Source organism: Cebus imitator, unplaced genomic scaffold, assembly GCF_001604975.1.
Source record: "Cebus imitator isolate Cc_AM_T3 unplaced genomic scaffold, Cebus_imitator-1.0 Scaffold573, whole genome shotgun sequence".
Lineage (NCBI taxonomy): Eukaryota > Metazoa > Chordata > Mammalia > Primates > Cebidae > Cebus > Cebus imitator.
Genome location: NW_016107888.1, coordinates 542,522 through 556,835, shown reverse-complemented (window position 1 = coordinate 556,835; position 14,314 = coordinate 542,522). Strand labels below are relative to the sequence as shown.

Here is a 14,314-nt window from a genome sequence, read left to right as displayed (position 1 = left end):
TTGTCCCAACCCAAATCTCATCTTGAATTATAATCCCCATAGTCCCTGTGTGTCAAGGGAGAGACCAGGTGGAGGTCATTGAATCATGCGGGCAGTCTTCTGCATGCTGTTCTCGTGATAGTGAGTGAGTTCTCACGAGAGCTGATGATTTTATAAGTTGCTCTTCTCCCCTTTGGTCTGCACTTCTTCCTGCCGCCTTGTGAGAAAGGTGCCTGCTTCCCCTATGCCTTCTGCCATGATTGTAAGTTTCCTGAGGCCTTCACAGCCATGCTGAACTGTGAGTCAATTAAACCTCTTTCCTTTATAAATTACCCAATCTTGGGGAGTTCTTTTTGTTTTTGTTGAGATGGAGTCTCACTCTGTTGCCTAGGCTGGAGTGTAGTGGTGCGATCTTGGTTCACTGCAAACTCCGCCTCCCGAGTTCTGCCTCAGCCTCCCAAGTAGCTGGGATTACAGGTGTGCACCACCACTCCTGGTTAATTTTTGTATTTTTAGTAGAGACGGGGTTTCACCATGTTGGCCAGGCTGGTCGTGAATTCCTGACCTTAGGTGATCCACCCACCTTAGACTCCCAAAGTGCTGGGATTACAGGTGTGAGCCAGCATGCCCGGCCTTGGGCAGTTATTTTCACAGCAGTATGAAAATGAGCTAATACACGTGGTCATGCAGCGTAGAAAGCACATCTACTACCACTTCCTCCTGGATTGTCACCACATCCCTGAGAGGACACAGAAGACAAATCTGTTGTTTGCAAAGGAGAAAAATGAAAGCTACAGTTTGGTTGACGTTTGCAGAGTACCTATTTCTTAGGCACTTAGGTTTACCTCTGCAACAGGATAGAACTGTAAGTGGCCCTGGCATCTGAGTCAATCCTTAGATCCACTCTCTGTCGGGTAGGGCTGGGTCCTCAAACTAGTAACAGCCAGAACAGGTCCCTCCAGGCCATGGTTCTGTGGGAGCGCAGGACCTTTTAACTAGGGCTGGAGCCTGGCGCCCCCTGGTGGCGAGCTGCAACCTCTACCTCCCAAACCCAAGGCCAGTTCACACCCTTGTTTTGCAAGTGGAAAACTTCAGCCCAGAGAAAGGCCCGGGCTTGCTGAGACAGAATGACTTTCATCTCTGCGTTGTGGAATGTAAGCTGTCTGGTGAAGCATTATTGCTGTTCTTGTTACTAGAAATCAAAATTGAAAGGATCAAGGCAGAACACTGCTGTTTGCTGAGACTTCCTTTATTCTGTCTTGAGATGGGTGTGATGAGCCCATTTTACAGAGACAAAAAGTGAAGCTCAGAGAGGCTAAAGAAATTACTTTCCCAGGCTCACACAGCCAGCCAATGGCAGAGCCAAAATTTGGACCCAGGTCTGTCTGACTCTAAACCCACCCTGCCAGATCCTGGAGTTTCACCTCGGGTCTCCTCTTCCCCAGCAGCACTCCCACCTCCCAACTTCTTGGTGTGCTGATCTGGGATAGCAGAACGTTAGCAGTGATAAGTCCTTAGCTCCCTACTTGGTGTCACCATGTCATTCAGACACAGCCAGTTACTACTCCTTGGCCTAAGCTGGGGAGGGAGACTGGGGGTTGGGAAGAGACGCTGGACAGGGATACTCAGGGGCTTCTGGTGGGGGTGGATTAGTGAGGCTAAGGCTCTAAGCCAGAATTCAAGACCTAGGTAGCGATGAGATCTTGAGCAAGCATCTTTATCTCTGTGAGCTTCAGCTTTCTCAGCCAAAAAGTGGGAAATTATACCAATACTTTGACAGCTCCACTTAGGGAAAAAACAGTCCAGGTTTGGAGTTAGACTTTGGAGTTAGATTTTGTTTGAAACCCTGGATCTCCCACTGACTAGCTATGTGGTCTGGGCCAGTTATTTGACATCTCTGAGCAGATTTCAGATCCTGAATCTGTCAAGTGGGTTGTGGTGGGGATTTAGTGAGGTGACTGAGCTGGGAGCACTTTGGCAAATGTGTGGCTTTACAAATGATGCTGGTTTTTTTTAGCACTCCCTTGGGGTTGGGGCTCTGGGATGGGAGGGGAAATGGCGACCGGAAACCGGCATCACCTCAACCTTTCCCCTGAACCCAGGCACATTTGTTCTCATTCTGCATCCTATGCACCCACCAAATGGGTTTCTCCAAGGCTGGTACCCTCCTCCTTTCCAACTTGCCTTAAGACCTGAGACCGCTTCCCTGCTCCCACCTTGTGCAGTTGCAAACTGCAGAGGATGGCCTGAGTTTCCATTCTTCATTTTGGAGGCTCCAGCTGCAGCCTCAATCTTCTGCCCCGAGGGAATCCGTTGGATGATTTGGGTTGATCCTTAGGAGGCAGGAGGGCCAGCTCCAAGGCCTGTGACCAAAAGTTTTCAGTCACCCTCAAGTCCCAGAACCCTATCTTTCTTGAACCAAGCCTGCTCTGGTACCCAGAGGGAAGGGGTGTCAGCAATGCAGGCCTGCAGGAGACTTCTCCTGTGGTCCAGTTTTATCTGTGACGCTGCTGGCCTGGCACCCACAGCACTGCCCGGTCCCCCTCCTATCTCTGGCCTCAGTACCTGCGTTGCCAGTACCGAGAGAGAGCGGGAGGAGGGGGTGAGGGCTGCGGAGTGAGGGAGGCTGACAGGAGGCGGGGACTCTGGGGGGCTGAGGACTATAAAGAGGCCAGCCAAGGGCAGGGGCCCATCCATCCTGAGGCAGCTGCCCGCTTGGTCCAGTGCCCATCTACTCCGGACTCTGGGTAAGTGGGCTCAGCCTGCCTGAGGCTCTGGGGGCCTCCCCCAGGCTAGGGCCTGGGATGGAGGGAAGAAGCTGGTGCTTTGCAGGGCCAGGGGCCTCGGGAAGCCTAAGGTCCTGCTTGGGTCTTGCGCTGCATCTGGACAGACCTGTCACACTAGAAGAGCCGTCTGCTGACTGCAAGTGTGTGTGCACACTCATGTGCGTGGCTGTGAACTGGAGTGTGTGACTGTGACCTTGTGAGTGACTGGGGTCCCTGTGTGAGTGCCTATGCCGGCCTGTGTCCTCTCCAGGACCCATATCTGTTCCTCTACCTTGGGGAGGAGGGCCAGACCCACAAGGCCATGGATTTCTGTACTTTGCTTCCCCGGTTCATTCTGTGTCCCCTACCCTGTGGGTGACCTGGCATGCCCTTATTTCCCACTAGCTGCTGCCGCCTTGGAGCCATGAGGCCCTGGATGTCATTAGTCCTGTCTCTCCAGGACTCATGTCCCCATTTCCTCTGCTACACTTTTCTAACTTGCGAGATCCCAGATGCTGGGCTCTCACAGGACAGGCTGTCCATGCCTCTAGGGCAGTGTCTGGGAGGTATAGTAGTCAGCTCAGAGTGGCCCTTTGCTCTGCCCCCTTGTCCCCAGGCTTAGAGAAATGGATGATGGGCCAAGGGGCTGGATAGATGGGCCCTGCTTCCTGGGCACAGGAAAATCTGTAGCCCCGGCGCTCTTCCGCCTCCACCTCTGCTTGCTCCTCAGATGGCTGCTGCACGCCGCTGCCTCTCCCTGCTGCTCCTGTCCACCTGTGTGGCTCTGTTACTGGAGCCACTGCTGGGTGCCCAGGGAGCTCCACTGGAGCCAGTGTACCCAGGGGACAATGCCACGCCAGAGCAGATGGCCCAGTATGCAGCTGATCTCCGTAGATACATCAACATGCTGACCAGGCCTAGGTGTGTGCTGTGGTCGGCGAGAGAGATCCCAGCCCCTGGGACCCTGAGCCCACCCAACATTCCTGGCCATGCCCTATCCGCAGTCCCAGCCCCTTCCATGCCTGCTCTTGGGAAAACAGGGCATCTGTGCTGAACAGACCTGGGCCCATGTGCCCTGGGCAAGATGGTGCCTACAGGCAGTTATGAAATGGGGGGTTGGCACCTGGGCACAGCGCTTGCTGCAGCTGCCTCTTCCCTCCCAGATATGGGAAAAGACAGAAAGAGGACACGCTGGCCTTCTCAGAGTGGGGGTCCCCCCATGCTGCTGGCCCCTGGTGAGTTTGACTCCCCGTCCTGTCTGTCCAGCTCCCTGGGGCTGAAGTAGGGGTGGTGGGACTGAATCAGGGTTTGAAAAGGTGTGGTGGGGGTGGAAGAGGGAGAACAGGAGCCCAGGGCCAGCCTGAGGCCTCCTGAGGGCACGAGGCCTGCCCCCTACACTGCTGTCTTCTGCCCTGTCCTCCCAGGGAGCTCAGCCCGATGGACTTATAATGCCACCTCCTGCCTCTGCTGACTCCATGGGCAGTGCCAGCCCAGCTCTCCCCTCCGCACCCTTGGCTCTGGCCAAAGCTTGCTCCCTGCTCCCACACAGGCTCAATAAAGCAAGTCAAAGCCACGGCCTGTCCTTTGTCTCTGTGGATCCCTGGTGCGGGGGCAGCAGGAAGTACCAAATGCAAGGGAGAGAAAGGGGAGGGCAGGGTGGAGGCAAAGGGGATCATCCAGAAGGTTGGTGGGGTCATCAGAGTCACTCAGCTCATTCTCTCTACTTCACACAGGGACAAGTTGTGGCCAGAGGAAGGCAGGGAATCCTCCATGGTTTTTCAGCAAGTCTATGAAGCGGCAGTCTTGAGTTTGAATCTTCCCAGTTCAGCAGCTATAGAACCCCCCGACATAGCCCGATGACAACCCTGCCCCAAGTGCACCCCTCACCAGTGCCTTCCTGCAGCCTAGGCAGCAGAAGCACCCAAATTTATACTAATGCGTTCTTGGCATGGAGGGGGAATGATTCTGGTGCTACAGCAGTCATGGCTGCCTCCACGGGTCCAGAAATTTGGAGAGAATGGGCTGCCTGGAGAGGTAGTGAAGTCCTGGGCACAGGAGGTGTTCAAGCTGCAGTGGAAGGGGAGGAGGCTAGATTAGCTGAGTTCCAGCCACCACCATGAGTTGAATCTGTGGATTCCACACTCCAGCCCTGGGAGGGCGAGGACCTGGATCCTGCCCCAGGGAGGACTGCCCAGAGTCCCAGAGCACCTGTCTCTTGCTGACCCTTCTCAGGCATCCTGAATAGGTGGGGACAGTGCACGTGCGTGTGTGTGCACGCGGTTGTGTAATGGGGAGAAGTGAGGGAACTAGAATGTTTCCGGGTCCTAGAATGGCTTCTCCTGCCTCCCCCACATGCTTGGCCTGAAGGGATGGGGTTATGGGTTTGGAGGATGAGGGATCCACTTTCCTGGGATCTGTACCTTGCATAGAAATGGAAATGACACCACAATTGTGTTTCCCCTCAAGTCCTGACTCCATCTGGTGTGTGCAAATGACCTGGAAGAGGGAGAACAGGAGCTCAGGGCCAGCCTGAGGCCTGCTGAGGGCATGAGGCCTGCCCCCTACACTGCTGTCTTCTGCCCTGTCCTCCTAGGGAGCTCAGCCCTAGGTCCTAAAAGGCAAAGGACTTCTAAAGGATGCAGCTGCTTGGCTCACATTGATTTTTTGTTTGTTTTTGGAGACAGGGGTCTTGTTCCGGCACCCAGGCTGGAGTACAGCAGCATGATCACAGCTCATCGTGGCCTTGCCTTCCTGGGCTCAAGCAATCCTCCTGCCTCAGCCTCCCAAGTAGCTGGAACTACAGGCACATGCCACCACATCCAGCTATTTTTAAAAAATTTTGTAGAGACAGGGTCTTGCTATGTTGCCCAGCGTGGTCTCAAACTCCTGGGCTCAAGTGATCTGCTCACCTCGGCCTCCCAAAGTTCTGGGAGTACAGGTGCGAGCCACCGTGTCTGACCTCTGGTTGATTCTTAAATCCAAGGGGTGTCTGGAAGGAGAGATGGTTTTGCAAGAGAATGGTTCGAGTCTGGGTAAAGGAGCCTGAAGTTCCAGCATTTTCTCTGGCAGTTTAAGGGATGGGCTATGAATGGGGAGGAGTGGATACTTCCTATCCCCAGGAGTTGGCACCCTGGAGACACAGATGAACCTGGATGTGAGAGTAGGATCAGGGCAGGGCTCTGCCCCTACCAGGTCTCCCTGATGGCCATGGGAGCCTCCAGAAGAGAGAGCCACCCTCACACCCAGCTTCTCAGGGACAGGCCCCTGCCAGGCTTCATCCCTTCCCCTGCTTTGCTCACCCCAGAAAGGCTTACAAGTCCAGGAGGCAAAGGCGGCCCCCTAGGCTCTGCATGCCGAGGGGCAAAGGCACCTCTTCTTGTTCCTGTGCCAATTCTGATGGCCCAAGCTGGGCTGTTGGGTAGAAACTTGAGCCAGGTGGGAGTGGGAGTGTGTCTAGCTGAAGCCCCTCCTTTGAGGTTCCTGCTGCTCTCACCTCTTCTCTACCTCTGGGTTAGAACCCCCCATGCTGGTGGTGGTGTGTGGGATGAGGTGGGGGAAGGTGGATGGGTCGCTGAGGGAGGCAGGGGAGCACCCCTCCCAGCCCCCGGCAGGTGAGGTCTTTTTCTCTCACAGCAGGAATTCGAGGGTCCCCCTTCCCCCTCGATGGACCGACCCGTCACTCCCTGCCCCCAGGCCCACAGAAGTCACTGAAGCAACAGAAATTTGTCTTTATTGTTATCACTAAGGAGATGGGGAGGGGTTGATGCTCCTCTCAATAGAAAGGGGTTGGTGGGCGAAGAGGCATCTGGAGGCCAAGGCCCAGCCTGGAGAAGCCCCCCCAGGCGCTGGTATCTCCCTGCACGCCTGCCCCCGGGAGCTTCCTCTCGCTGCCACCCAAGCTGCCCCAAGACCCGGGCTCGGTGCCAAGCGTCCAGGCTGTCCTACCTGGGGCTCCGGGAGGAGGTCGGTGGTCGGGGTTTCGAGGTGTTCAGCCACTGGGGGTTCGTGGCGATCCATGGAGGGGGTTTAGTGGCTTTCGGTAGGGACGTGGTCGTGGCGTTCGCAGTTTTCTTGTGGTTTTTAGATTTCTTCGGGCTGGGAACACGTCTTTGCAGCGGTCATGAGGCCGCTCCCCGAGCCCAGCTCGGGCCGCGATACGCGTGAGGGCGGCGAGGGGGTTCCGTGTTCCCCCCGCAGCCCCCGTTTTCCTCCCTCGCACCCTCCGCCTGCCCACCTTTTGTTGAAGAGCTTCCCCACGTACTTCTTGATGGAGTCTAAGTTCAGCCAACTGGCGGCCCTGGGCTGCGGCATTGGCAGCTCCTCGCCCAGGACGCCCTCGGGCGGCAGGAGCAGCGACAAGAGGCCCGCTATGGACAGGGCGCATGCGCAGCGCAGAGCCAGTGTCTGGAGGGGGCGGGGCAGACAGAGCCGCGAGCGGTCACGTGACGCCGGAGCTGGGGTCCCGCGGCTCCGGGTCCGGAGGTTGCAGGTGTTTCGAGCGGTGGGTGCAGGGGCGCTCAGAACGAGGGACGCGTCTGTTTTTGAGACACACCAGTGCACAGACGCCGTAAGGGACATCCTGGTGCCCGGGGGAATGGTGCACACCTGGACATGCCCAGTGATACAAGCAGAGCATACAGGTAAAAATGAACGTAGAGGCCGGGCGCCGTGGCTCACGCCTGTAATCCCGGCACTTTGAGAGGCCGAGGTGGGAGGATCACCTGAGGTCAGGAGTTCAAGACCAGCCGGACCAGCATGGCGAAACCCCCATCTCTGCGGAAAATACAAACATTAGCTGGGCGCGGTGGTGGGCGCCTGTAATCCTAGCTACTCGGGAGGCTGAGGCAGGAGAATTGCTGGAACCCGGGAGGTGGAGGTTGCAGTGAGCCAAGATAGCGCCACTGTACTCCAGCCTGCTCGACAGAGCCAGATTCCGTCTCAAAAAAAAAAAAAAAAAAAAAAGGAACAGGAGACACACCCTAAGGTGGTCGCACGAGGATGGCATAAAGCTCCCTAACCTCACCAGCCTCTCTCCCACAAACTCCTTGGGTATCCCCCTCCTTTGTCCCTGCTGTTCTCGCTTTCTCTGCTTGGAAGACTCTTCCTTCAGACATCCTCATGGCCAGATCTGTCGCCCCTTGTAAGCATTAGCTCAAAACCCACCTTTGAAATGGGTCCTACTGTGACACCCCTATTTAAAATTGCAACCTGGCAGGGCATGATGGATCACACCTTTGGATCCCAGCGCTTTGGGAGGCTGAGGTGGGAGGACTGCTTGAGCCCATGAGTTCGAGACTAGCCTGGGCAAAAGACAGACAGAGCCCCGTCTCTACAATTTAAAAAATAAATAAAGAAAATAATATTTCAACCCGACCCCTCATCTTGCTTTATCTTTTTCTTGCTCTATTTTTGTACTTCTTTTCTTTTCTTTCTTTCTTTCTTTTAAAGACAGGTCTTGTTTTACCTCCCAGGGATCGTGGCTCACCACAGCCTCAAACTCCTGGGCTCAGGCCCTCCTCTTGCTTCAGCCTCCCAAGTAGCTAGGTCTACAGGTGCACGGATATACAACTATGCCCAACTAAATTTTAATTTTTTGTAGAGATGGAGTCTTGCTATGTGGCCCAGGCTAGTCTTAAACTTCTGGCCTCAAGTGATCCTCCCTCCTCGCCTCCCAAAGTGCTGGGATTACAGGTATGAGCCGCCACACCCAGCCTGTACTTTCTAACTTACTATATTCTAGATTTATTATATTTGTTGTCTGAGTCCCTTCCCAGCAGCATCTCCTCCCTCAGTGTATCATTAATTACAACTGGGCTCTTCGCCTATTTTGTCTATTGATGTATCACAAGCACCTAGAACAGGGCCTGACACTTAGTAGATATTCAATAATACATATTAAATGAATGACTAACAGTCACACATAGGAAAGCCAGCCTGAGGATTCACACACCCAATGCACAGAGAATTTTGTGTGCCTGCAACATACAATGATTCACAGACTATGATGCTTGTAAGCACCACACACACCCCCAGAGCTCCTAAGCCCCTCAACCCTCTTTTAACCAGGAACTCCCCTCATTTCCGCCACCCCACACAGGGATAAGAAGCCCTAGTAGCTGTCCTGGCCATCAGAGTGGCAGACGAGGTTCCCTGGCTTAACTCTTTCATGCCCTTAGTGGGCCTGAGGAGGGGCCCTTGCTGCCAGCCCCCATCCCCAAGCTCCTAGAGAATATAGCTGATAGGGGGCCCAGACTTGGCCACCAGACATTACCATGGTGCTGGGCAGATGCAGAGGAGCACAGCAAAGCGTCTCTGGCCAGGGCCTCTGAGGCCTTTTATATTCCTAAGGATCCATGCCCCCTTTCCCGCTAAGGCTCCACTCCCACCACAGCCTTCTTTTCCTCCCCGTGTGTCATGACCTGAAAGTCCAGAACAGAGAGAAGGTGGGGGTGGAAGCACATGGGCTACCAGCTGTTCCCACGAGGGCACAGTCCCTGCCGGGGGCCCAGAAGTGTGGGTGGCAGAGGCAGGGAGGCCTGGGGTGTAGGGTAACTTTCTGCTCCAAGTACACATATCCTAGGGATAAACTGTCTCTGGGGCTGAGAGGGGACTGTGCTTTTCCCAGGGACTACTGTCAGGGTTTGGAAGGGGGTTATGCTGAGACCAGATGCCCCTCCCCATCTGGCTGGATCTAAGGTGCCTCCTTTCCCTGTAGGGCTGCTGTGGGATCCCAGCACCCCTATTCCCCTCCCCTAGGCCCACTGCCATGGGGAGGGGGTGGAGTTGCAGTTTCTGATTTCAGAATGGCAGGCCCCACTGCACAGCCTGGGGATTTTCTCAGCCTGCTGGCCATTTTGGAGCCCCTGAGGCATGACCTGCTGAGCCTTCTGGAGGGCGGTGGGTCTTGGTGGCTTGGATGATGAACTTAGGCCTTGGCTGCCTCAGGCAACAGAGCCTCAGCTGTGTGGCCTGTCAGGTTCCCTCTACCTGCTCAATATTGGTGCTTTCCTGGGGAAAGGTTGTGAAATGTGCGGCAATTCTTTGTGCCCAGCCAACCCCAGAAGGGGCACAGTGGGAAGAGCAGGGGCTTCTGGGTAGGAATCCTGACTTCACTACCTCCTGGCTATGTGACCTCGATTAAGGGACATTATCTCCCCTGAGCCTCCACATCCTCATCTGTGAAATGGAGCTGGTTATACCCTGGCATAGGACTGTTGTGAAGATGGAATTGGGTGATGTAGCTCAGCCTCTGGCAGCTCCTGGCACGTGCTAGGTGATTAAGAGGAGTGAGCCCCTCCACTCATGAAAGAACTCTGCTTCTTTTTTTTTTTTTTGAAACAGAGTCTTACTCTATCACCCTGGCTGGAGTGCAGTGGCGTAATCTGCTGCCTGGGTTCAAGTGATTCTCCTGCCTCGGCCTCCTGAGTAGCTGGGATTACAGGTGCCTGCCACTGTGCCCAGCTAATTTTTGTATTTTTAGTAGAGACGGAGTTTCACCGTCTTGGCCAAGCTGGTCTTGAACTCCCGACCTCATGATCCACCTGCCACACTCTCTCAAAGTCCTGGGATTACAGGCTTGAGCCACCATGCCTGGCCCTAAAAAATCCTCTTTCTCCCATCTCCACTTCTCCCGAAGTGTCTCATCTTCTGGCCTCTTCTCCTTGTTAAAACCTGCTCTTGGCCAGGCATGGTAGCTCATGCCTGTAATCCCAGCACTTTGGGAGGCTGAGGTGGGAGGATCATTTGAACCCAGGAGTTTGAGACTAGCCTGGGCAAAATATTGAGACCGTGTCTCTACCAAAAATTTTTAAAAAGCCAGGTGTGGTGGCATGTGTCTGTGGTCCCACGTACTGGGGAGGCTGAGGTGGGAGGATTGCTTGAGCCTGGGAACTCAAGGCTGGAATGAGCCAGGATCGCCCACTGCACTCCAGCCTGGGTGACAGAGCAAGACCCTGTCTCAAAACAACAACAAACAAACAAACAAACCCTGCTCTCAGTGGGGGTGAGAAGTTCAATGTCAATTGAATGAGATGGCTCAGTAGCCAAGTGAGACCAGGACAGCGTTTCTATGGAGCCAGGAATCTCTAGAAAAAGAAATGAGATTCCATGATAAATTTCCATAGTATAGGTGGGAGGAGCTATCTGGGGATTGGTGTACCCTAAATACCAGCAAACAGGCTATTCCTTATCCTCATTAGTCACAGTCCAGTGCTGAACATACCCCCAACACCCCACACACACAAGAGCTCAAACCATGTGTCCCTTTGCAGCCCTGGAGGCCCTTACAAACCCAGGTTCTTCTGTAGGCACTGAGGGCTCTCAGCCCCTTGCTCTTCTGGACTCCCTTACTCATTCCAGGAACTGTGGAGGGGTGTGGGGAGGGAAGAAGGAGGGACGAGAGGAAAGGAAGAAGCTCAGAGGCTGCCTGCCGTCCTCTGAGGGGAGGAGGTGATGGTGGCAGCCCTGTGATGGGCAGGATGAGGGAATGTGGCTTGAGGACACAGCTCTGGGTGGGTCTCCTGTCAACTGCCCCTTAAACTCTGACTGCAAATTGCCACTTAAATGGAACTTCCAGATTCACTCTGGAACACATACCCAGGTTCCCAGAGGGCAGCAGGCCACGGTCTACTGCCCCCGCTTCTCAGAGAAGACACTGAGATGCAAAGAGAAGCTACTCAGACACCTGGAGCAGGCACCTGTGGCTAAACCTGCTATTTTGACACCAAGTCGGTGTGTGACCATTCGGACCAGCCCATTTCCGAGGCCCTCGAGATAAGCCCCATGGGCTTCTCATGACACACGATGGTTCTCACATGTCATTCTCTGCCAGCCACTGTGGAATAGACCCAATGATAGAGTGACCTTGAGTCTCCTGGATGGCTTGCCCCAGACTGACCATCCCACCCGCTCCGGGACCACCGATACTCCTCTCTGCTGGGTGTGGCCCAACCTGGCCTCCCGCGGGATCACTACTTCCTACCTGCCCTCCAGTGCATCTGGGGTGCTGGTGACGTCCCGAGAGAGACACAGAGTGAGGCCGTTAGCTTGGCAGCAGACTGCGGAGAGCAGCTGGCCTAGGAGGGGCCTGGATGCCCTGTATAGCATCACTGCCTTTTTTTTTTTAATGTCCCATCAAAGCCCTTTCCCCTTGGCAAGGGAGTCACATGGTGACCTGTGTTCTCCCTTCTAGACTGCATGCTTCCCGAGGGCAGCTGGGGTCTTGTTCAGCTCTGACCCTTTAGCATCTAGCACAGTGCCTGGCTCACTGTGGGCCTCCATGGATGCTTAGGGGGTGGGTGGAGGCGGGAGGGAGGCAGGAAGATGGGAGGGAGGTAGAGTGGGAGTGGAAGGGAGGGAGGGACTGGTGGATCGATGGATGTGACAAACAAAGCAACAGATGAAGGAGTGGACAAATGCATGGCCTGGCTCGTGTCTTCAGACATGGAACCAGCTGCTGCCCGTCCTCACGTCTTCATGCGCCTTGTTTTGCGTGTGTGAAGAGGCAGAGGGAGGTAACTGGGGGACCCCGTCTCATCTGTGGGCTCCTCCAGGAACGGGCTTGTGTCTCCTCCTCTCTCAGATCTTCCTTGCTCCTCTGCTCCCCCAAACCTGAGGCTGGGCCACACCTGGCCTTCAACTGCCCTCACTAATGCCCGGGACTCTTCGCATTTGGGACTGTGCTAGGGCAGGAAGGGCAGTGTGGCCTGGGCACGGGGGCCAGGGGAGAGGAAAGGGCAGCTTCTCCCAGCTTCCTGCTGCCTGAAGCCTTCTTCCCCATTCCCAGCACTCCTCCTCCCCCGGCCTCCTCCCCACTGAGGTGCGCAGCTCCCGCAGGGTCTCAGCCAGGCCGGGCTCCCTCCGGCACAGCTGCTTCTGTCACCAGGACAGCTTCAGCAGGTTGCACTGCTTCAGGTGGGCCCCGTCCTGTGCTGGTGCCACCACAGTGCCCAGTCCTGGGAAGGGCGTCAGGACCTCCCCGACAGTCAGGCTGGAGAGGGCGAGAGGAGGGAGACAGGTGAGGTGGGGATGGGGGTGAGGGGCAGGTGAAGGGAAGGGGCCTCCTCGGGGGCTTCATTACCCTTCTGGGTATCAGGCTGACACCCTGGAGGTCCCATCCCCATTTTACAGATTAGGAAATCAAGGCTCATATAACCAGGGTTGCTGCGGGACCTTAAACCTGTTTTCCAGATTCTGGTCCTATTCTTATCCCCCTATTTCCCAAACTTGCTCAGTTAGAAAAACCATCTGGGGTGCTTATTAAAAATACGCTTTCCCAGGATCCGTGCTGGGCAATTCTGAGCCCACTGGTTTGGAATTGGGCCTGGGAATCTGTATATTTACCACAATCCCTGGGCAGCTTTTGTGATCTGGGAATTCAGGGAAATAACGCACGGAGTATTGGTGGCTGCCTGGCCAGGAGAGCCGCATTCCTAAGAGGGGGCAGCGAGGGGATGTGGACATTGAGCGGACACCCAGCCAAGGTCCCCTGACATCCCCCTCTCCTTTACACTATGCTGCTGCCCAAATAACCCCGCTCCGATCTAACATGTTTCCATAATCCCCAGATAGATCTTCAACCATCTGACCACTTGGTACCTGGTACAGATAGATGCCTGGGGAGGAGAGGGGATGGAAGGAAAGAGAAGGAAAGGAAGGAAGGACTTAGATGGTTAGACGCAGGTGAAGGAGCTGACTCCCCATCAGGCCATCAATCCCAGGCTGCTTCTTCTCCTAGATCCAAAGTTCATTGATTCTGGAGCCAAGCTGCCAAATTCTAAGGCTGACTTTCTAGCTGTGCAACCTTGACACCTTGGTTTTTCCCTTCTGGAAACTGGGGAGAGTGATTTTTCTCTACCTCCTGAGGTCACTGGGAGGATTATGTGAAATGGACTAACCACAGTGCCTGGGACATGCAGGCCTACCTTCCTGCTGGCTGAGGCTTCCCAAACTTCTCTTGTTTTGCAAGACACTTTACTCTCCAACTAAGCAGGGTCTCCCCTTTGTCCAGAGGAGGAAATGAAGGATTGATGATGAGCCAGTGACTGGCCCGGTCATACAGCAGATCAGCAGCAGGGTGGGAACTGGAGTGAGAGCTCGCCTTCCCTCCCTCTTCCCAGAACTCTCTGAGATGGCTCTGCTGCTTCAAAATGTTTGCTGTCCTGTATCCTGGTGCCCCCAGTGAGGGTGGAACATACACCATTCTGGACCCAGCCCAAAAGAAGTAACCCCATTCTGGGACATTCTGGCCTCATAGCTAGGGTAAAAGAGCAAAGGTGGGCTGGGTGTGGTGGGTCACACCTGTAATCCCAGCACTTTGGGAGGCCAAGGCAGGTGGATCACTTGAGTCCTGGAGTTTGAGACCAGCCTGGGTAACACAGAAAAACCCTGTCTCTATTAAAAATAGAAAAATTAGCTACACAAGCCTGTAGTCCCAGCTACTTGGGAGGCTGAGGTGGGAAGATAAATTGAGCCCAGGAGGCGGAGGCTGCAGTGAGCTGAGGTTGCATCACTGCACTATAGCTTGGACAACAGAGCAAGACCCGGTCTTAAAAAAAAAAAAAAAAAAAAAA

The 14,314-nt window shown here is 54.8% G+C and overlaps 1 protein-coding gene across 1 annotated transcript; it reads left to right on the top strand.

Annotated features, from left to right (window-relative positions):
• The first annotated feature begins 2,624 nt into the window (after window positions 1–2,624).
• On the top strand, window positions 2,625–4,318 carry PPY (pancreatic polypeptide). Its single transcript, XM_017516085.2, has 4 exons — window positions 2,625–2,726; window positions 3,475–3,665; window positions 3,908–3,979; window positions 4,169–4,318. The coding sequence occupies exons 2-4, from the start codon at window positions 3,475–3,477 to the stop codon at window positions 4,191–4,193; spliced, it is 288 nt and encodes a 95-aa protein (XP_017371574.1). The 5' UTR covers window positions 2,625–2,726; the 3' UTR covers window positions 4,194–4,318.
• Window positions 4,319–14,314: the final 9,996 nt, after the last annotated feature.